We start from the raw sequence: 23,120 nt of genomic DNA on the forward strand, positions 1-23,120 counted from the left end.
TCCATCGATCCCCGGATTGCGCTAAAACCAGACGGTGGCCACGCACCGCCCCCTGGCACTAGCCCGCTTACCCCAGCGAAGTGGAACCTTAAACTAGAGCCGGCCCCGCCCCCGGGCCCGCCCCTCCCTCGCGAGCAGCCCCAGGCTCCGCCCCTTCCCGATCCTGCCAGGCTCTGCAATCGCTCGTAGAGATCGTCGCTTTGCCCAGACGGTTGTGTAGATCCAACTGGAGGTCAGGCCCAAACCATGGCGGAAAAGACTCAGAAAAGGTGGGTTGCTGTCTGAGAAACGCCTGTTCTGTCGTCTCCTCAGGGGTGGAACCTGTTCCTGGTCGCCTGTGGTGGGGACTTAGATGGTGTCTTATCCCGGGCGCCCGGCTTAGACAGTTCCTAAGGCCCAGACCTGGGCGTCCGCGGAGGGAGGGGACGACGGAGTAGCAGTAGAGCGGCCCGGGAAGGTATACGGAATGGGGCAGGGAAGCTTCTGGTTCTCGGTCCCTCCGCGACCTCTCCGGCTCTCCTCCGCCACGCGCCTGCGCGGAAGCTGTCTCAGGCGGGGCTGCGAGGGAAGGAGGGTGTTGTCCCCCGCCCCGGACACAGAGGAACCGTCCCCTTATTTTCCGCTGCCTTCGGGGCGCCAGTAGCTGCCCTGTGTCCCCGACACACACGGGAGTGCCGGCCGCTCCCCAATCCCTTCCTGCCTGTCGTGGGTGCTGTTTGTGTAGACGGTCTCCAGGGTGGCCGTGCCTGGACCAGAACTAGCTGCTTTGTAGACGCGTGGGGACAGGCCCTGGGGCTGCTTCTCCAGTGGGCTTACTGGCTGGGCACCCTGGGTGGAAAGGAGCGCCTGGGATGAGGTCTACGTGGAGATGTTTTAATTGATCTAGCGGTGACTTTAATTATTCCTGCCTCACAAAGTGTGCTGATTGTAACACACACTGCCTGGAGCCTCTTCCTTCTGCATAAAACTGAAGACAGGGCATTTTTGAGTCTCACCTGTTCTCGCTTGCCCAGGATAAGTTAAACGTTAGATAATACTTTTTTCATAAAATCATAGCGAGAGGGAGGCTGAGGGAATGGAAAACTGGGATGGGAAATCATGTCTAAAATGAGATGTTTTATAGAGGTTAATTTATTTGTCCAGGGCTTAATAAAATTGCTTTTTTAAACACACAAACCAACTTGAAAAAACATTTACAAATGTTGATACATTCAAGGGCAGCATCATTCAGCTGTCACAAAGAATATCCAAAATGACAGGATGTTTCCAGGAAACTTTCAGCTAACGGAAAAGAGACGACTGGTGTTAGGATAACGATGTCCCGGAAATGAACTTTGCTTCAAGACATTTAAAGTCTCTGGGCTTCAGTTTCCTCATCTAGAAAATGAGAGGTTTGGACTATTTTCTGTTTTCTACTTCATGTCACTGAAGTTTTTTCTTCTATTCAGTAGAAAAGTTTTATATTTTCTGTGATTTCAGCAGACAAGTGACACGTAGTAACCCAGATGGATCATTTTTAAATTTTATTAACTTGTTCCTTGCAGAAAGTCTGTGTCTGTCAAAATGATGGGAGCAGACATAGCTGTGTCTAATCTCAACATTTCTTGAAGATAGACCCAGGGATTATTAGTTTTTGGTTTGATATTCTTTTTACTTAGAGCTATAAAAATACTTTGTGGTAGGAAGGTTTGTTCACAGAAATTTATAGAAGAAAAATTCTTGCACATCTTATTTTAGTTTTTCACATCAGTAAGGAATTGGTGATTTTTAAAAAATATTTATTTTTGGTGTTACTTTTCATTTATATTAGGGAATATTTGGGAGGATTCTGGAATATGAATGATGGAGAAACATATTAAAGAGTTTGTACCCTTCTGACTCTTCAGAGCTGTATTTCTGGTCTAGAATTCTCTCATGGCTCCAGATCTGGATATACTGGGCCTTTTCTCCATGGATACCTCAAGCTGAGTTCATCTAAAATTTAACCAAATAACTTCATTTTTCATTTTCTTTCTTTTCTATGTACTGATGTTTTTCATATCTTCCCACAGATATGTCAAATGCCTCGTAAAATTTTTTTCCAAATGCTCATTACATAATCTTTCTGGTTTTCTTCTTTTTTCCTAGAAATCTTTGAAGTCCTGTCAACTTTGCTCTCTGAGACTGATGCACAACTGTTATCCTGATGTTTCCCTCTGTCCTTGCACGCTGGAGCCTCTGTTTCTAGAATCTGTCTTGTCTGTTGGTTTACTTTTATTTAGCTAAGTACATCCTTCATTAGCTTCCTAATAAAGAGTGCATAGGAGATTTTTTTTTTTTTTTTAGTCCTTGCAAGTCTAAAAATGTCTTTATGTTCCTTCTGTAGTTGTTTGCTAGTTTGGCTGGATAAACAGCTCTAGGTTAAAAGTAGTTTTCAATTAGATTTCTGTAGGGATTGTTTGCTGGTGTTGTAGTATCCAGTATTGCTCTTAAGAAATCTGATGCCATTCTGATGATTTCTTCCCCTCCGTGTGTGACTGTTCCACCCCCCACCCCTGGAAACTTTTGAGGCTCTTCTCTATAGTGTTCAAAAATTTTATGATAATGGTACTTGCCATGGATGTTTTGAATTCACGGAGTCCTTCCGGAGTGGAGATTGATAGCCTTTGTCCTGGGGAATTTTCTTGTATTATTCTTTCATAGTTTATTCATAGTTTATTCATAGTTTATTCTCCACCAATATCTCTATTTTCTTTTCTAATCTAATCTATTTTCTTTTCTAACCTAATTTCTTTACTAATCCCAATAAAAGATTACTTTTATTGGGATTACTTTTATACTTCATGTATTGGTCCTCTAACCGTCTTGCCTTTTCTCTTTTTTTTTTTTTTTTACATTTTGTTCTACTTTCTGGGAGAGCTCTTTTTTTAACCTCCATCCTTCTAGTGAATTTGGCAGGAAGCTGAGCTTTTCATTGAAGAACTCAGGATGTGTGGTAGTTTCTGTAGAAAAGAGTCATCTTCTTACCTCCTTGCCAGCTGAAATTGTGTATGAGGCCAGGAAGGCACATGGGGAAGGAGTGCTGGTGGTCTCACTGTTGCTCTGCCCGTCATTGTCACCTGGCTTTGGCTTGATATCTTAAGCGCAGCGCCTCATGGAGGGGCCAGGCATCACCCGGCTGTGCCCCTGAGGACGGGGACATGGGCAGACATCTGACTGCTTGGCTGCCTGGCGTTTTCTCCCCTTCCCTAGTACCTGGTGCCTCCAAGCGAAGCCTCTCAGTGACTCTTCTCCTGCTGCTTTCAGTCTTCTGAAAGTCTTGACACCTTTCATCTGCTCTTCTCCCTTGCTCTTTGGGGATAGTACTTCTTTTATTCCTTTACTGTTGTTTTAGTGGTATTTTGAAAGGAGAGATAAGTTGTCCATGTGGACCAGGGGTGGGCAAACTTTTTCTGTAAAAAGCTAGTATTACCTTGTTTTTATTGTTAAGGAGTACATAGTGTTCCAGTAAGCTGGTGGCAATATTTTATTTCATTACCTCTCCCTTTTTATGGCTATCAAGGTTATTAACAATGTTTCACTGTTCTGAATAATATTATAATGACCAATTTGTGCATATATTTTCCTCCTATTGGATTCTTGATGCTAGAACTCCAGAAATAGATTTCCTAGATCACACATTATGAATATTTTTATGATTCCTGATGCATATTGGTACAGTAATTTCAAAGAGGTGTCCTGATAGTGCCACCAGAAATGTCCTAGTGTCTCAGTTAAATTACAGCTGCATCATCATTGGATGGCTGTCATTAAAGGAAAAACAAAACACCTCATCACCCTGAACAAACTAATATGAGATAAGAAATGGACCAGAATATAACCATATTGAATATTCCAAGTATTCACATTTATCTCATAACACAGCCTTTCATTTCTTCCCTCCATTGACTTGTGTCATGTTTCTGCTAGTATGATATCAAGCATCCTGGGTGTAATATGACACAGAACAGTTATGAACAGTGGTCTAGAAATATTCTAACCCATGCCATTATGAATATGGTGTAATCAGGTTATATTTGTGATAGCAGTTTATTTATTTGGAGACTATAAGTAATGAGAAGTAATGTTAATAAAAAATAATGTTTTCCTTGGTTAAAGAGAATTGTTGCTGAAGCAGTGGGAGAAATGATTTGAAGAACAGAAAAACTGGTCTTAAAGGGAAACTAAGGAGTCTAAAGTTCATTAAATGATACTTACAAGTTACATGAAAGTATTTTTAGATAAAATAAAGGGGGAGACACTTTTAGGGATTATGATTTGAGGGGGACTTTTTCAGGAAAGTGGATAAAGTTTCACCCTGATTATGGAAACATATCTGGGACTTCTTTAGTACCTGGCCTTAAGAAAATTTGATCAGTTATTGATTGATTGATTGGATAGGTAATGCATTTGTGTGATTCAAAATGCAAACAATTTAAAAAAATGATATATAATGAAAAAAATCTTCCATCTACCCTTGTGTCCCTGCTATCTAGCTCTTCTCTCTGAAGGCAGTGAGTATTGATTTTTTTCTTACCTGTTCTTCCAGAGATAGCTTGGAAATATTCAAGAAAATACAAATATTAAGCAGTTACACACTAGTACTACTGTACAGGTTGCACCAGTTGTAAATGATGCTCAAAAGTCATTTCAGAAAAGCTTAATGTGCTAAACACTTAAGTATTTTATTAGAATGGTAAGGTTGTCTTGTTTAAGTTCATGTTACATATAATGAAAATTTTCAGTCATCAAGGAGGACAAATTTTAAAAACATGAATCTGTTTCACAGTGAAACATTTGAAAAAATAAAACTTTGCAATAATATTTTTTAAAATCAAAGAAGTATCCAAAAAAGACATGAAAAACAAATAGAAAGTACCATTAAATTTGTTTATAGTATCTACTGTATGTTAAAAATAAGCAAGTAGGGACTTCCCTGGTGGCACAGTGGTTAAGAACCCGCCTGCCAATGCAGGGGACACGGGTTCGAGCCCTGGTCCGGGAAGATCCCACATGCCACAGAGCAACTAAGCCCGTGCGCCACAACTACTGAGCCTGCGCTCTAGAGCCCGCAAGCCACAACTACTGAAGCCTGCGCGCCTAGAGAGAGCCCACGCTCCGCAACAAGAGAATCGACTGCTATGAGAAGCCCGCACACCGCAGTGAAGAGTAGCCCCCGCTCACAGCAACTAGAGAAAGCCCGCGCTCAGCAACGAAGACCCAATGCAGCCAAAGATAGATAGATAAATTAATTAATTAAAAATAAATAAATAAGCAAGTATTTTCATACATGAATATTTATAGAACTTGATGATATTGATATGAGTGAATCATTGCACTCTAGATTTCTAGTCCTTGCTGGTGGTGATATAAATATTTATTTAAATATAAATATGATATTTACTGAAATGAGAAAACTACTTTTTGGAAAATTTATAAATCAAGGCTGTAACACGCAAGTCAAGAAAACTTCAACTGTTTTATATACCAGGTTTTAGTAATTTACTTGAAATGCAAAGTTCATGTCTTAGAAGAAATTTTGATAGGTTTTGTTTATCTTGTAGAGCTAGAACATGGCAAGGATGTCTGGTTTCATCACTCTTCTACTTAATATCATGCTGGAAGTCTTAGGACAATAAGGGAAGAAAAAGAAATAATATGAATACAAATTGGAAAAGAAGAAATAAAACTGTCCCTATCCACAGACAACAAAATTGTTTACATGAAACTGGTTTACATGGAAAATCCCAGGGAATCTATAAAACTACGTGAACTAAGTGGGGTTAGCAAGGTTGCAAGATACAAGGTCAATATACAAAATTATTGTATTCCTATAAACTTGGAATGAACAACTAGAAATCAAAATTTTGAAAAATCCACACAGATATAAAATAGAAATGTCTAAAATGGTATTGTTATTTCATAGAAACTGAGAGCAGATTTAACACCATGAATAATATCATTACTACTGAGAAAAATTATTAATGACTACGAGTTACTTAATGATTATCAATTTATTGGGGAAGTCATTTGGTACCGTTCTTCATGTCAGCTCCTGGCTCAGCTAGGGCAGCATTTAGCTAGATTCAGCTGTGTCCAACAAAAGATCACAGCAGAATATCAAACACATTAATAAATTATTCAGAAATTATTAATTTTTTGAATAATTTGCACTACAATTTATATCACTTGATCAGCAGTTTTATCATATACATAGAGAATAAATAGGAATATTTGTACATTTTAAATTTCTACATTGATTTCTATATTAATATTACATTGATGCATTGTTAAATATTTTGAATGAACATTCTTTTTCCTCTTTTTAACCAAAACACTGGCATGTTACTGTCCATCTTCTGGCTTTGATTTTGTTGACTTAACAATGTAGCTTGGAGATCATTCCAACTCTTTACATACAGGATTATTCATTCTTTATTATGCTGTATATTGGTTCATAGTATACCATAATTTATTAACAGTTCCCTACTAATGAATATCTAGATTGTTTTGAGCTTTTTGTTATTTAGAAACAATGTTGGTGTTAAAAGAGTCCAAAGCCTCTTTTCCTCTCAGATATTTTAAGAATGCATGATAAATAATTTTAGCTCAGTGGATGGTGTGCCACCTGAGAAGTTTATATTAAATCTTACAGTTTACTTTTCATTTTTCCCTCAATTTGTTTTAACCTTTTTCTCATTGCAGTGTCAAGATAGCTTCTATAACAGTATTTTTAAACTTTACACGTGATGAATGTTACCTTTTTTTCCTACAGTGTGAAGATTGCACCTGGAGCAGTTGTGTGTGTAGAGAGTGAAATCAGGGGTGATGTAACTATAGGTAAGAAAAATAGCCTATTAGTGTTGTTTCTCAAGAATTGGTTTGATTTATTTCAGTGCTTTACAATTCATTAGGTATTATTTTCTATGTTTAACTGATATCCTAATTTTATTGAGAAACAGTGTATTTCTCTAAGTGTTTAATATTTCTAAAAGAATTTAGTGTGATGGAGTCTATATTTAAACTCATGTCTGATAAACTAACAAGGCAATATAAAAAAATCATTTATTTATCTGAGAGACAGCTATTGTGTACCTACTATGTGCCAGGCACTGTGCTAGCACTAGGGACCCAGCAGTAAACACAGCAGACAAAGGTACTGCCTTCACAGAGCTTACATTCTATTAAGAGTAGAAAGCACGGAGTCTGACAGACTTGGGGTAGCATCCTCGCTCTTAACCTGCTGAGTCACCTCTGGCATGTCACTTAACCTGTCTCATTTTCCCCATCTGTGTAATTGTGTGTATCAGAATTAGGTTCAACTGCTTGCAGTGGTGGCTTACACACTCAAAGGTTTACTCCCTGGGCTTCCCTGGTGGCGCAGTGGTTAAGAATCCGCCTGCCAATGCAGGGGACACGGGTTCGAGCCCTGGTCCAGGAAGATCCCACATGTGCCGCGGAGCAACTAAGCCCGTGTACCACAACTACTGAGTCCACATGCCACAACTACTGAAGCCTGTGTGCCTAGAGCCCGTGCTCCGCAACAAGAGAAGCCAACGCAATGAGAAGCCTGTGCATCACAAGGAAGAGTAGCCCCCTCTCGCCCTAACTAGAGAAAGCCCGTGCACAGCAACGAAGACCCAATGCAGCTAAAAATAAATAAACAAATAAATTTATTTTTTTAAAAAAAAAAAGATTGTGCCTGTATTGGGGACTTCCCTCGTGGCCCAGTGGTTAAGACTTTGCGCTCCCAATGCAGGGGGCCTGGGTTTGATCCCTGGTCAGGAAATTAGATCCCACATGCATGCCACAACTAAGAGTTCACATGCCACAACAAAGGAGCCGGCAAGCCACAACTAAGGAGCCCGTGAACCACAACTAAGGAGCCCGCCTGCCACAACTAAGACCTGGCATAACCAAATAAATAAATAAATAAAGGAAATACAGCATTAAATTACTAAAAAAAAAAAAAAAATCATGCCAGTATTATGGAATCATTAGGAATTTGCCAGGTTAGATTTATTAAATTATAATATTTTAAATTGACAGAATTTCAAAGTTTATATGATGGCTCTTTCTTTCCAGTGCTGTATTAACTCTTTGTTAACTCTTAAACCACTTGAAAACTTTTTATGAGGAGAAATTATGATGGTCACATGTTTATCAAAATGTTCCTCTGCATTTTGCCTTTTTTTTTTGGCCTCATGTGGGCTCTTAGTTCTCCAACCAGGGATTGAACCCGAGCCCCCTGCATTGGGAGCACGGAGTCTTAACCACTGAACCGCCAGGGAAGTCCCTCCTCTGCATTTTTATTCTAGTATTTTTATGGTTTTCTTCATGATTCGAGGAATAACATCTAATAATAGCCCACAAGGTCTTCTATAATTAGAAGGAAAATAAGACTAAAATAATTAACTTTCTCTCTCATTTCTACTTCTTCCTCACTTTATTTGTTTGGTTTTTGTGTGTGTGTGTGTGTGTGTGTGGTATGCGGACCTCTCATTGTTGTGGCCTCTCCCGTTGCGGAGCACAGGCTCCGGACGCGCAGGCTCAACGGCCATGGCTCACGGGCCCAGCCGCTCAGCGACATGTGGGATCTTCCCAGACCAGGGCACGAACTCGCGTCCCCTGCATCGGCAGGCGGACTCTCAACCACTGCGCCACCAGGGAAGCCCTCTTCCTCACTTTAAACAATTAGTGTTCAGTATCTTCTGTGTAGTAGATATATAGATGGTATGAATGTCTCTACAGGCATAAATGTACACACAGGTATACATATATGCTTGTGTGTGTGTGTGTGTATGCATGTTTCAGATTTGAAATAACAGGTCCTGTCCTTGCAGAGCATCCCTAGAATAGCAGTAAAGGCTTTATCCTGTGAAAAGGAGAGCTGGGCCACTACTTAGGACTGGGGCCTGGGGGTCTCAGGAACCAGCGCTCGCTTTTCTGTTCTCCCTCTGTCTTTCGTTCCTTTGTGCTTCTCCCCTTTGTTTACCCCTTTTATCCTCCTGCCTTCTGTAAATGTTGAAATTATGTGAAGAAATACAGTATTTAAATCTACTTTCCATGTAAGCTGATTACCATCTGATCATGCACAACTTTGATGGTTAAAATATAAAATGATTGTTCAACACTGATTTTTCAGTGACGGATTATAGCATAAGAAATGGTAATTTTTTTAAAACTAGTGATTTGAAGTTTATCATAGAATGGATCTAAGTTAATATTTGTTGGGTTTATTTTTGATCCAGTTTTTTAGAACAAGAAAATTTGCTCATGTTACAGAAACATCTCAATTTTTAAAATTAAGGAAAGGGGCTTCCCTGGCAGTCCAGTGGTTGGGAGTTTGCCTTCCAGAGGTGGGGACACAGGTTCGATCCCTGGTCAGGGAACTAGGATCCCACAGGCCTCAGGGCAATTAGGCCCACGCGCTGCAACTCTTGAGCCCCTGCCCAAACTAGAGAGAAGCCCATGTGCTGCAGCTAAGACCTGATGCAGCCCAAAAATATAAATAAATAAATATTTTTAAAGAAAATTAAGGAAAAGATTCAGAAGTGATGTAGTTACCCAGTGTTCTGTGTTACACAATTCTTATCTCATTTACATTGTGCCTGTTTCTTATCTCTAATTTTATATATAAATATCGAAATTTTCCAGTATTGGTATTTAGTCATTTCTATCATGTTATAATTGTTATAAAATTATCTCTTATCTTTTGATACTATTAATTCATTTTTCTGATGTAATACATCAGATTAAAAAAGCTCCTGGGAGATATAAAGTTAAATCAAAGCTGAGAGTAGAGATAAGTTATCTGATTAAATCTCACTCTCCCTACCATGTTGTGTTTTTTTTATTTTTAGTGTTGTGGTGGGTTTTTTTTTGGGGGGGGAGGGTGGAATTTTCTTCTTAGGGAAACTTTTATTTTCTTATTTATTTTAAATAATTTTTATTGGAGTATAGTTGATTTACGGTGTTGTGTTAGTTTCTGCTGTATAGCAAAGTGAATCAGTTACACATATACATCTATGCACTCTTTTGTAGATTCTTTTCCCATATAGGTCATTACAGAGCACTGAGTAGAGCTCCCTGTGCTATACAGTAGGTCCTTATTAGTTGTCTGTTTTATATAGTGGCATATGTCAGTTCTGATCTCCCAATTTATCCCTCCGCCTCCCTTTTCCCCCTGGCAACTGTAAGTTTGTTTTCTACATCTGTGATTCTATTTCTGTTTTGAAAATAAGTTCATTTGTACCATTTTTTTAGATTCCACCTATAAGCAGTATATGATATTTGTCTTTTTCTGAATTACTTCACTTAGTATGATAATCTCTAGGTCCTTCCATGTTGCTGAAAATGGCATTATCTCATTCTTTCTTATGGCTGAGTAATATTCCATTGTATATATATACCATATCTTCTTTATCCATTCCTCTGTCAATGGACTGTTTTTCAACTTACGGCTGTTTTTGTTTTTGCTTAATTTATCAGAATAACTAATGTAAGTCTTCTGTTACAGTATGAGATTTGAGCACTTAATAAGCTCCGTTTCCCGGCTTAAGTGGCAATAAATTTAAATGTAGTTTAATTAATAGATTTTTCAGGATGTTTTACATAACTTTTCATTCCCTCATCAGTTTTACTCTTACCAAATTGTTCCATTCTGAAATATTTGAGGAGGAAAGTAATTTTTTCCTTTGCTATGTTTCAGTTAGTAGAACTTTAAACCTGATCTTCTGTTTTCCTAGAAAATCAGGTATTGGTTTATCAAAGTAACTAGTCCAAAGCTTTGAAATATTGTCCTTAACCAGAAACCCTATGGCTGTGGCTCTGCAGGAGCCTGACCCCTTCCTGAGAGGCAGCTAGGAAACAGACCTTGGGGAAAATAACAGCACTCTTGTTAATCATAATTTGGGTAAATAAGGTTTCATAGTATGAAGCCTGTTTTTAATTAGTTTGCCTTGATTCATGGGCCATGCATTATTTCCTGAAAATTTTGTTTGGAAAGCTCTGAGCACAGTCCTGTAGTCCTGTTACAGGGTGAAGGCAGACTTCTGGGGTCAGGACAGGGCTTTGTGGGACATCGTAATGTGAAGGCAGAACTGAGTACAGTGGCAAAGCTTTGTGATGGAAGCACTTTGTCCCACTTATTCTGTCGTTCTTTCCATTGGAGTTTTTAATATAAGCTTCCCTTTTATTGTGGAAATCTGTTTTTTAAATTGAGGTAACATTGGTTTATAACATTATGTAAGTTTCATATGTACATTATATGGAAATCTTTTTCACTAAAGCAGAACAGTGGCTTTGACTTGAGAAATTCATGGAATATAAAGCAGTTCTTTAGGTACTTCAGCTTACAGGTCAAAGGAATTGTTTTCATTTTCAAAAGAGACCTTGTGGCTTTTGGAGCTATTTATTGACATATGAAAATGTCCACAAAGATTGCTTTCTGTGGCAAAGATAGACAGGAAAAATGCCCTTTACTAAATGAGGGGAATGGAAATTTGATGCAAGGAATGTCTTTCTGGCTGGGTTGCGTCAAGCCCGGCCAACCATTTAGAAAAATAATTCATCAGCCAGTGAGGCAGCTCCGACTCTAGACACACTTATCCAAACAAGGAGATAAGCCAAATAGGGTTTCAGCACATTTGGTAAGAAAATATACAAACTGCCCCGCCAGAAAGAGCGCCAAGAAAGTTCACAGCAGCCTTTAAAAAAAAAACTTTCCATGGTGACAGATTTTTATTGTTAAAGCATTTTAACCTCAAGACCCCTCAGCTTGGTTTGAATTCAGACCCATTCTAGGTAAAAATGCCTCTTACGTGCAGAAAAGTATGGAGCAGACTGTGCTCACATTCCAGTGTCTTGGACCTAGTGCTCAGGTTGCCGGGCTGTCTGCTGCCGCCCTCCAGCGCTGCGCAGAGACAAAGCCTCGAGTACTCACCTAAGTCAGAAAGTTCCTTTAAGGAGTTCACCAAACTTAAGTCTTAGCAGTCACATGTCCTGTGGTTCAAATACACATACTAACCTCTCTAGTCTCTGCCCAAAAAAGACCTACAGGAGGTTAAGGGAAGCTATTCAGTTTATTGTCACCCATGACCTTTTTGTTAACATCACGACTTGAAGTAGTTTCACCTTTCAAGTCATTTCAGCCCCCAACTCCAAGACTTGTAGTTTGGCAGTGCAGCCACCAGGTGGAGGTGTTGTCCTAAACACAGGTCTCACAGCAGCTGCTCACAGGTCTCATATAATGCTTTATATCCCCGGGCAAGGCCATCAGATTTATAACCAGTTTTCCAGTTACTTACTAACAAACTTATTAATAATGATAAAAACAATAACAATAATAAACACCTGGCTAAAATAACCCCAGCATTATTTTTAAATATTGTGTCAGAAGACATGGGATTTGGGATTATTTAATTTTTAAAAATTTGTGCTCATCTCTTTGGGTTTCTTTTGTATAATTAACATGTATTATATTATTTTTGAAAGGGAAAGATGAAAATACCAATTGTTTTCAAAGCTGTACTTCAGAGGAACTTTTAAAGAAGCACAGGTCCCAGTGGTACTTTTGTCTTATTAGCCCTTTCTCAGGTAGCTTCTTACAAGGCTGCTTGTTGTCAAAAGCTGCAGCCTGCGTACCAGCGGAATATCTAGTGCCTCTGGCTACTTATCTGGCTGTGGCAAAGGATCTGCTTTCTGTCACAGCCATGATGATCTCTTACTCCTGTCAGATTTTTAATGCTAGCAATGGAAAATTATTAATTTTATTAATTATTAATCTTTTTCACTATCTTACAGTATGGTGAAGAATATTCCTCCCTGGTTAAAAAGAGGTTTTACCCCAGTACCTGAGTATCGGGGAAGTAAAGCACTCCCTTTTCTTCTGTTTCTCAAACCAGAAGGAGTTATTTTGTTTACTGTGATAAAGTTCTTAGCTCTTAGTGTCAGGTAGTGATGAACTTCCCATTTTGAAGAACTGTGATCTCCTTTTCAAACATCGTTTTATATAATCCACACTTCAGCCCAGTGAGGAAGGTTATCATACTCATCTTTTTATAGATGAGAAAACTGAGGCATTTGAGAGATTAAGCACATAGCCTTTAAGTGATAAAGGCCAGAACCTGGACTTTCTAGACAAGGGGCGGGGTGCTAGCTGGGGCTTTAATTATAAAGAACCTAAAATAGAACGATCGTGTCCCTCTATCATGGAATATTTTGACGTAAAATGTAAATCTGGTATTGTGCAAGCTACAGATTTAAGTTGGTTCACATGGCTGGAAGACCTGTAAGAAGTTTCTCATTTCAAAGGAATCCAGTGTTCGTTTCAGCAATGTTTTAGCACCTCTCCCCAAAAGTAGTAACTTCTAAATGCCCCTTATTAAGGGATTGGTTAAATAAATTATGGTATATTCATATGATGTGAAATAATATTCAGCCATTAAAAAGAATAGCCAGCTAGATGTAGTTATATGGAAAAATCACTATGACTTATTAGGTGAAAAAGCAAATTGCAGAATAAGTACTCTTCCTTGTTTTTTTGAAAAAGTGTGTACTTGTAATTTGTATTTTTTCTCCTTTATTTTTTAACTTTCTAATGAAATATATTTTATATACAGTGATATTTACAGATTTTCAGTATATAGTAGTACTTAAGTCTGGAATAATATACTCCAAATTTTTAAGAATAGTTACCTCTAGGGAATGGGATTAGCAAGAGGAGAGAGGATCTTTCACTTTTGGCTTTGATTGAGGTTTTTCTAATGAGTATGTATTCCTTTTATAAATGTGTGTGTGTTTAACAAAGGAAAAAGGGCACACGTGGTCACAGTCATGGTCGCCTTCAGAAGCTTCCCAGGGATCTCAGTGATCCCATCTTCTATTTTGAAATCTCCTATCCTGAACAGGAGAATTTGCCAGGGAAATTGTACTTTAGCAGCTGAGAATTTGGGGAGCCAGAGGTGACAGAAATAACAAAGCCACTCTCTGTGCATCCTTTGACTTGGGCCCCACCCTCTTTATCAATCCCCAGCTCTTCATTGTTAGGGCAAAAAATAAGCTGCATGGAGATTCCTTCCAATTCTCTGGGCACCTGGAATGCCTCTTTATTTTAATACATTTTTGAGCAAGCATGTTAAGTATTCCCAATTTTTAAGATAAACAAGCTCAAAAGGGCAAATATAGCACACATTCCTTTTTGTTTCCCTGTAACATACAGCCCTGCCTGTCAAAAGCAGATGATGATTACTGAATAAATTAACAAGTTATTAGTATACTTTATTAAAACAATAGAACATGAACTTCATGGACAGTGCCATCTGTCTGACTCCCCGCCTGCTTCTGTCAGCGCTTCCGCCAACCCTCCCTTACTTTCAGAGTCAGTTACTTCCTGTCCGCTTGTTTACAGATTAAAATGGCCTTGGTATTGGTGGGTGGGCGGTGTTGGAGGGAGCAGCTGCTGTGAGAGATTCTGTTTTCTCATTAGTGGTTTCATTATCACCCAAATGCTAGGCCTATGGGTAAATAAAGCAGGGGGAGGGGATGTTACCCGGTTTAGGCAGTACGGTGCCTCCTCCACCCCAACCGCCAATGGGCTTGATGAGAGCCCTTCCTGCCCCTAGGCTTGAGGTTGGAGTCACTGCCTCAGGTCTCCCTTTATCAGAGTTGTAGGATTCCAGTAACCATGCTTGGCTCCTTCCTCTGCCTGCTGTTACCCTTTCAACTGGTTAAAATCACATCCTAGACCAGTAGGGATGGTGACAGGGTAACAAAGCTAAGGTTAGTCTCCATGTTTTCTAACTCTCATCTCACCCTATATCCTCTTAATCCCTCAATAAAAGGACTAATTCTGGGCTTCCATGGTGGCACAGTGGTTAAGAATCTGCCTGCCAATGAAGGGGACATGGGTTCGAGCCCTGGTCCGGGAAGATACCACATGCCGCGGAGCAACTAAACCTGTGCGCCACAACTACTGAGCCCACGTGCCACATCTACTGAAGCCCGTTTGCCTGGAGCCCGTGCTGCACAAGAGAAGCCACCGCAATGAGAAGCCCGTGCACCCCAACAAAGAGTAGCCCCCGCTCTACGCAACTAGAGAAAGCCTACACGCAGCAACGAAGACCCAATACAACCAAAAATAAATTAATTAAAATAAATTAATTAGCTAATTAAAAGGACTAATTCTGTAACTCACTAGCATAAGAAAGCACCAACATTGTAAGCAAAGAGAGCCTTACCTTTAGGAGGGAAAGGAAGGAAGGGAATTAATTTTTATTGCTGGCTACGTGTCGGAATACTATGTCTACAAACATTATTTCATCTAATTCTTAAAACAGCCCTGCAAGACTGGTATTATCACCGCCCCCATTTCACCGCTGAGATAACAGAGGCTTCCGAACGGAGGGTGAGCCAGGGCTGTCCGGCTCCAAAGCGTGTGCTGTCTCCACTCACCTTGGCTTGAGATTTGGCACGAACGGCAGTGATAACATTTGTAACGTGCCTAGTGTGGTGCCTGGCACCTACCTGAGGAAATGTTCCTCCCAACAGCCAGCCTCCTTGGAAGCGCAGCCTTCAAAAGTAATTTCTTTTCTTTTCTTTTTTTTTTTTGTGGTATGCGGGCCTCACTGCTGTGGCCTCTCCCACAGGCTCCGGACGCGCAGGCTCAGCGGCCACGGCTCACGGGCCCAGCCGCTCCGCGGCACGTGGGATCTTCCCGGACCGGGGCACGAACCCGTTTCCCCTGCATCGGCAGGCGGACTCTCAACCACTGTGCCACCAGGGAAGCCCAAAAGTAATTTCTTTTCACCATACTTTTAACAGGACCCAGGACAGTGATCCACCCTAAAGCGCGAATCATTGCAGAAGCCGGGCCCATAGTGATCGGCGAAGGTAACCTAATAGAAGAACAGGCGCTCATCATAAATGCGTGAGTGAGACTCTTACAGATGCTCTGAATCAGGTGCCACAGAGAGTGTTTCCATTCATTTCAGCCCCATCTCTAAGGATCTTTTACAACTGACATCTGGAAAGCCCACTGTTTGAGAACTAGGGAAACACTAAGCATCTTTTTCTTTTTAAAAAAAATTTATTTATTTATTTTTAACATCTTTATTGGAGTATAGTTGCTTTACAATGATGTGTTAGTTTCTGATTTATAACAAAGTGAATTAGATATGCTTATCCATATATCCCCATATCTGCTCCCTCTTGCGTCTCCCTCTCACCCTCCCTATCCCACCCTCCCTATCCCACCCCTTTAGGTGGTCACAGAGCACCGAGCTGATCTCCCTGTGCTATACAGCTGCTTCCCACTAGCTATCTATTTTACGTTTGGTAGTGTTTATATGTCCATGCCACTCTCTCACTTCATCCCAGCTTCCCCTTCCCCCTCCCCGTGTCCTCAAGTCCATTCTGTACTTCTGCATCTTTATTCCTGTTTTGCCCCTAGGTTCTTCAGAACCTTTTTTTTTTTTTTTTTTTTTTTTTTAGATTCCATGTATATGTGTTAGCATACAGTATTTGTCTTTCTCTTTCTGACTTACTTCACTCTGTATGACAGACTCTAGGTCCATCCACCTCACTACAGATAACTCAATTTCATTTCTCTTTATGGCTGAGTAATATTCCATGGTATATATGTGCCACATCTTCTTTATTCATTCATCTTAAGCATCTTTTTCAACACAAGTAATTAGTAAATGAAGAAACCAAAGACCAGAGGGGTAAAGAGACTTGTCCAAGGTGAGATAGCGCGTAGGTGGATGACTAGAATCTCCGAGTCTCGGTATGATAATCTTACCCTTACGTATGACAGCCTCTTCTGTTCCTTAAGCAGACATTTCCGAGGACACCCCCGGTGGCCCAGTGCTGTGCTCACTGCCTCAAATAGCCTTTTAGTTGGATGTCTTGGTTCTGGCTGCAATGTTATTACTCATACCCAGACATGTGAACTTAAATCTGATATATATTTTCATATGCTTTGGGGGATAACACTCAGAATTATATTTTAAAAATTGGGGGTCCTAGAGGCAATTTTTAAACTTTATAAAATATTAGAACATGTACATGATTTAGTGAACTAGACTATAATACCTATGAAATTTTTATAAGCATTTGTAAAGCTTTCTAGGTAAAAGTTTGGCAGGAAATTCAAGGTTATACCTAATTTATAGCAACAGTGTATGGAATTTTTAATAAAGACCTTGGGAAAATACTTAACTGTGATAAAGAGATTGATTCCTCTTAATGCTTACTTAGGATTTGGGAGTTTCTTACTATATTAAGTAGTTTCTTTTTAAAATATATTTTGGCACCTTTAGTGTAAGTCAATTAACAACAGTTATATTCTGCGATAACTCAGCTGTCAGAGATAAAGCACTGTTTTTTAAATGGCTTTTTCCTCTTAGACCACAAACATCTTATGTTCTAAATGTTTCAGCTACCCACCTAACAGCACAAAATGATTATTTTATGTGAATATCTGTTTACATTTCACGATCTTGAATGATTATTAAGAAAGGAAATTTTTCAAGTTAGGCATGATTTTGATTCCATTTCAACAAGCCTAAAGTGCTAGCCAGCATCTTTTCTACCTTGTCCTGGGAAAGGCGCACTGGGCTTTGAGATTAAAAAATAAACAAAGAAAGGCTGACCTTCTGTACACACCTATGACTTCTTTACATTTCAGTAGTTCTTTTTCAACTCAGAATAAAGTCTTCTACAGCATAGAGGATAAGTAATTCACTTGGATTAAGAAATTACTTACATCGTTACATATATTAAGCTTGATGGAGGTAAAATTGAGAGAATGAACCCAAATTCTAAAACAGCAGAATTGCTTACTGCATTGTTGACTTGTTGATAATTTGTCTCTTCTTTTTACAGTCACCCTGAAAATATCACTCCTGATGCTGAAGATACAGAGCCCAAACCTATGATTATTGGCACCAATAATGTGTTTGAAGTTGGCTGTTGTATCCTTTGCCATAATTTAAGATAAATCATTTCCAGCTGTCTTTTGGTACCTAAATCTCCTCTGTAGAAATTGTTGTAGTTTATCTATCAAATACTTACATTATATATATATATAATTATTTTTTAACATATAATATAATTGTATATAATATATGTAATATATTATGTAATTTATATTATGTGTATATATAAACATATATAAACTATGTTTTTAGGACTAGGCTATCCAGCTCTTTGAAAAGACTTATTTACAGTATATCAAAAAAAATTATCCCCTCTGTTCCATTGAATCACCCGAGTACAAGAAGTATGCTGTTTTCAGGTGTGCATGCATGCACACACAAACTCACACTCACCGTTAGGAACCATCTTGCTCCTGTTGCTACATCTTGTTGGCAGGTAACAGTGACTGAGTGGCAGTAGACGTGAAACAGAGTAACCTTGGCTGCAGTCCTGGTTTAAGAACCACACTCTGTCCGTTTGATTCCTGTGTAGTTTTCGGTTGACAGAATGTTGTTGTCTGATACAAGGAAGTGGTGGATGCAGATGAAAATATTTCATTCTGTGCATTTTTCCCCCCAAGTGTCACCAGTGCCTTTGCTGATTTCATACTCTAAAAAGATAGTAAAATCTTTTCAAGATGTCAGCTTAACCTTATTTTATAATAGAAACTACTTGAAGGAGAAAATCTGAAGATTTAACAATAGCAAAATATTTAAATAAAGCTGCAAGCATAAAATGGACCACTAGAACCATTAAGCAGTCATTTACAATTATGTTTTTAAGGATTTTTGATGGTATGGGATAAGGCTTGCAAATGGAAGTGACCCGAATAAAGCGAGCTACAGACGTTTATACGGTTTAATTTTGTACAGTTTGATTTCCAGTTATATAAAGGAAATTATGCATATTTACATAAAGATATATCAAGCCATTAACAGTGCTACCCTTAAGTGATTGGGTGTTAGTTTTCATTTTCTTAAAACAACTGTGAAAATATGTTACTCATAAAATCGGGGTATAAGGTGCTCATTTCTTTAAAAATATAGAAGACATTTATTTATACTTGAGATATTTCTATATAAAGATTAAAACTTTACTTGAAGACTGCCCTGGGCAAGGAGTTCTGGCCAGGCCAGCCTGCGCGGCCCCTCCCATGCCTCTGTCTCTGCCCCAGTGCAGGATAAGGACAGAGTGAATTAGTAGGGAAGAAAGATGAACATATTCACAATGTCTACTTAACTCTGGCTTACAGATTCCCAAGCCATGAAAATAGGAGATAATAATGTTATTGAATCAAAAGGTAAGTTATGTTTGGAACTTTACTGTGAAAACTGATTACCTCCTTTCTCTTTGTGGTGTTCCAGAAAACAACCTAAGTACAGACCATGGCAAAGTGGTGTGCTTGGAAGGAAGGCATGGTTGGAAGTGGGCTAACACAGCTGTGAGACGAATTCTTTGCCTTTAAGGAAACTAATCTAGTAATGTGTTTCATACATTAAAATTCTAGCTATGTACATTTAAATCAGGATTGAGTTAAACCATAAACTTCAGGTAAAAGATTTGAAAACGATTTCTTCTAAATACTAGTGTCTGACTTCCCTGGTGGCTCAATGGTTAAGAATCCGCCTGCCAGTGCAGGGGACACAGGTTCGAGCCCTGGTCCGGGAAGATCCCACATGCCACTGAGCAACTAAGACCATGCACCACAACTGCTGAGCCCACATGCCACAACTACTAAAGCATGCGTACCTAGAGCTCATGCTCCACAACAAGAGAAGCCACTGCAATGAGAAGCCCATGCACCACAGCAAAGAGTAGCCCCTGCTCACCACAACTAGAGAAAGCCCGTGTGCAGCAATGAAAACCCAACGCAGCCAAAAATAAATAAACAAATGATTTTTAAAAACCAAAAAACAACTTCCTTTCTTCCTTTAAAAACAAAAAAAAAACTAGAGTCAGTGGTAATTTAGTTGATTAACGTTATTATATAATTAAAGAAAAAAAATTAGTTTCTCTAGCAATTTGCTTTCTTGAATTTCAGGACTGCTTTCCCCTAGCCCATGAGAAACAAATGTAAGCTAGTTTATCATAGGCGGGGCCAGGCAGGGGCCATGTAAGTCACCATCACTGCTGGGAAGCAGCTCCAAGAGCTTGTCCAGAAAGAACCGGAGTGATCAGACATTTTTAGACTAGTGCCTTTCCTTTCTTGGTCTTGATTGGCATGAAAGAAAATGTTTTCTTTTTAAAAAAAAAAATTAGTCTTTTTGTTAATCTGCTTAATGGTTTTTATTTAATTTGGATTACCAATTATGATGATGATTCCCAGTGTCATTTTCTATTTATTGTATACTTGCTATGTGTCAAACCTGTGCTTGACACTTTACTATCTCATTTATTCCTTACAGCAAACTATGAAGTGGATGGTCTCCATTTTATAGATGAACTTGCTCAGAGAATTTACAGTGACTTGCCCAAGATTGCACAGATAACAGCAGAGCTCTGTTTTGGATGCACCTGATACTAGTCTGGTGCCTGCCTCTGCGCTGTACAAACTCTGGACTAAAATGATTTCTTAATATTTTTTTAAGGGCAGTTTGTATTTTTAGACTTGCATCATCTTAGGAAAAAAAATAGTGTTCTAGTCGTTGAATGTCTTGCATGGTAGTTCTCTGTGTGTCTTTCCTGCAGCGTATGTAGGCAGAAACGTAATATTGACAAGTGGTTGCATCATCGGGGCCTGTTGCAACCTGAACACGTTTGAAGTCATCCCTGAGAACACAGTGATTTATGGCGCAGACTGCCTTCGTCGGGTGCAGACTGAGCGACCACAGGTACTAGAACCTCTCTTTTAAAAAGAGTCTTTTCTAGGGCTGCTAATTTTCCCAAAATACCACATAATTGTTTTAATGGGGCAGCAAGTCAGCTGTTTAAAAAGCAACTAATTTAAATAAAACATGAGAGAAACATTCCTAAAAGTATAATTTCTTTGTAATTATTGAGTCCTTAATATCAGAAATATGTCCACAGATGACAATGACACATTGATTATGGGAAAAGAAAATCTGGGGATGTTATTCCAAGTCTTATGTATTTTCACTGGAGGTGAATCACCAAGCCTTACAAACTATATGGATTTGCTCCTAAAAATACCAACCTTCGAGGGTAAGGAATGAACCTACCAAATTTATACTGAATAGCCAACTTGGGTTCATCTATTAGTTTACTAACATAGAGATGCCTTGAAAATAAACACAGCTTGTGAATATGCAGGTATATTTGGGTATTTTCCTGTCTTATGAGAAATTGTCCCCTCCTAATAACCAAGAATAATGGGAAGTATGTATTTGGAGTTTCACATTAGAGTAGGAGATAAGTAAGATAGGGGGGCTTCCCTGGTGGCGCAGTGGTTGAGAGTCTGCCTGCCGATGCAGGTGACACGGGTTCGTGCCCTGGTCCGGGAAGATCCCACGTGCCGCGGAGCGGCTGGGCCCGTGAGCCATGGCCACTGAGCCTGCGCATCTGGAGCCTGTGCTCCGCAACAGGAGAGGCCACAACAGTGAGAGAGGCCTGCGTACTGCAAAAAAAAAAAAAAAAAAAAGGGCATTTGGGACTTCCTTTGGACAGAAGGCATTCTTATTGAAGTTTGGAGCCTCGCTGTTTGGCACACTCAGTATATTACCCACCCTCCTTCCCTTTCCCCAAAGAAAGTATTTTTCAAGACATTTAGCACTTTTGGTTCTTAGCCATATTTTTATCAGAAATTAAAATTCCAGTTCTCTCTGGGTTATTGTAATTCTGTAATGTTTGGCTTTTATTATTATTACTATTATTATAAGCAAGTATTACCTCTATAGACCAAAAAGGAAATAAGAACACATCCAGTATTTTTTCACTATCTTTCTGCATAACAGCAAAACAATTGAAGAGGGAGAAATGAAGCTGGAGTTGGGTTAAGGGAGATTAGAATTAAGTGAGCAAGAATATCTGAAGTTTAATACATAATGGTATGTATGCAGCACTGTTTTCCATTATCTTGCTGATCATAAGGATCATGTAGAGGTCCTTATTACAAAGGATTCACCCAGACTTTTGGAAACAAAGTTCTTAGGGCAGGGGCCTAAAAGTCCGTAATTTTCACAAGTGCTCCAAGTGAGATTTACAGTGAGGGAAGTTTGAGCAAAGCTGCTTTATGAAGAGTGAAGATCAGGTGAGTATCACAGCTGTGTGCTCTGTAGGTCGTGTAGAAAGCAGTGTACTCAGGGTATTTTACTTGTGTTGTCTACTATAATTGGAACATTTTCAATTCTTAGAGGCCAAGGTGAAATCTACGAAAGCAAGGTTGAAAACTGATTAACGTATTTTTTTATATGTAAAATTTTTTGGCTTTTTCTTATTACCAAACTTAATGTATGTTCATTGTAAATTTAAAAAACAGAAGCAAAAATAAGTCAGTGAATGGGATCCACTGCAGGGGCACAGGTTCGATCCCTGGATCCCTGGTCAGGGAACTAAGATCCTGCATGCTGCACGGCAGGGCCAAAAAAAAAAAAAAAAAAAAAAAAAGGTCAGTGAAAATCACCTGTAATCCGATGACATAGTGATAATCATTTCTACCTGATACTCTTTGCTTTCTGCTGGTCAGTTCTTAATTCTCTTATCTTTTTAGCCCCAGACACTACAGCTGGATTTCCTGATGAAAATCTTGCCAAACTACCATCACCTAAAGAAGACTATGAAAGGAAGCTCAACTCCAGTTAAGAACTAAGAATGCTATATGACATCAAGATACCATTTGTCTTTGACCACTGTCTTTTGAAAGAGTCACGGTGTTTATGCACTCTTAGCAGTCCGCAGAATAATATGTGTTGACTTTATCTTGTAAAATTGAGTTAGAGAGGAAAGAAATGTGTTTTCATTGTAACTGTCTTCTATAATATATAATGTATTATTTTCTGATGTCCTTGTCCCATTTCTGATAATTTACAGATTTCTTATTTTGTGTTGTTTTGTTATATAAAATGTTGGCCATGAATTTTACTTATATAAAAGACTACCCATGATAAGAAAGAACATATTGTTATGTATTTATAGTCTAGCATTTACTAAACTAAATAAAAATGTTG

At 39.1% G+C, this 23,120-nt stretch overlaps 1 protein-coding gene across 1 annotated transcript; it reads left to right on the plus strand.

The window, feature by feature from the left end:
- The first annotated feature begins 162 nt into the window (after window positions 1-162).
- On the plus strand, window positions 163-22,953 carry DCTN6 (dynactin subunit 6). Its single transcript, XM_059049310.2, has 7 exons — window positions 163-269; window positions 6,794-6,858; window positions 15,841-15,946; window positions 17,905-17,993; window positions 19,250-19,297; window positions 20,686-20,828; window positions 22,664-22,953. The coding sequence occupies exons 1-7, from the start codon at window positions 247-249 to the stop codon at window positions 22,760-22,762; spliced, it is 573 nt and encodes a 190-aa protein (XP_058905293.1). The 5' UTR covers window positions 163-246; the 3' UTR covers window positions 22,763-22,953.
- The last annotated feature ends 167 nt before the right edge of the window (window positions 22,954-23,120 follow it).

This window comes from Kogia breviceps, chromosome 20, assembly GCF_026419965.1.
Source record: "Kogia breviceps isolate mKogBre1 chromosome 20, mKogBre1 haplotype 1, whole genome shotgun sequence".
NCBI classification, from domain to species: Eukaryota; Metazoa; Chordata; class Mammalia; order Artiodactyla; family Physeteridae; genus Kogia; species Kogia breviceps.

What these genes read in the sequence shown, in the direction of transcription:
- DCTN6 (XM_059049310.2), top strand. Translation starts at nt 247, where the DNA reads ATGGCGGAAAAGACTCAGAAAAG. An exon ending in GCGGAAAAGACTCAGAAAAG is followed by an intron (nt 270 to 6,793) that starts GTGGGTTGCTGT and finishes TTTTTCCTACAG; the next exon opens with TGTGAAGATTGCACCTGGAG. An exon ending in TAATGTTATTGAATCAAAAG is followed by an intron (nt 19,298 to 20,685) that starts GTAAGTTATGTT and finishes TCTTTCCTGCAG; the next exon opens with CGTATGTAGGCAGAAACGTA.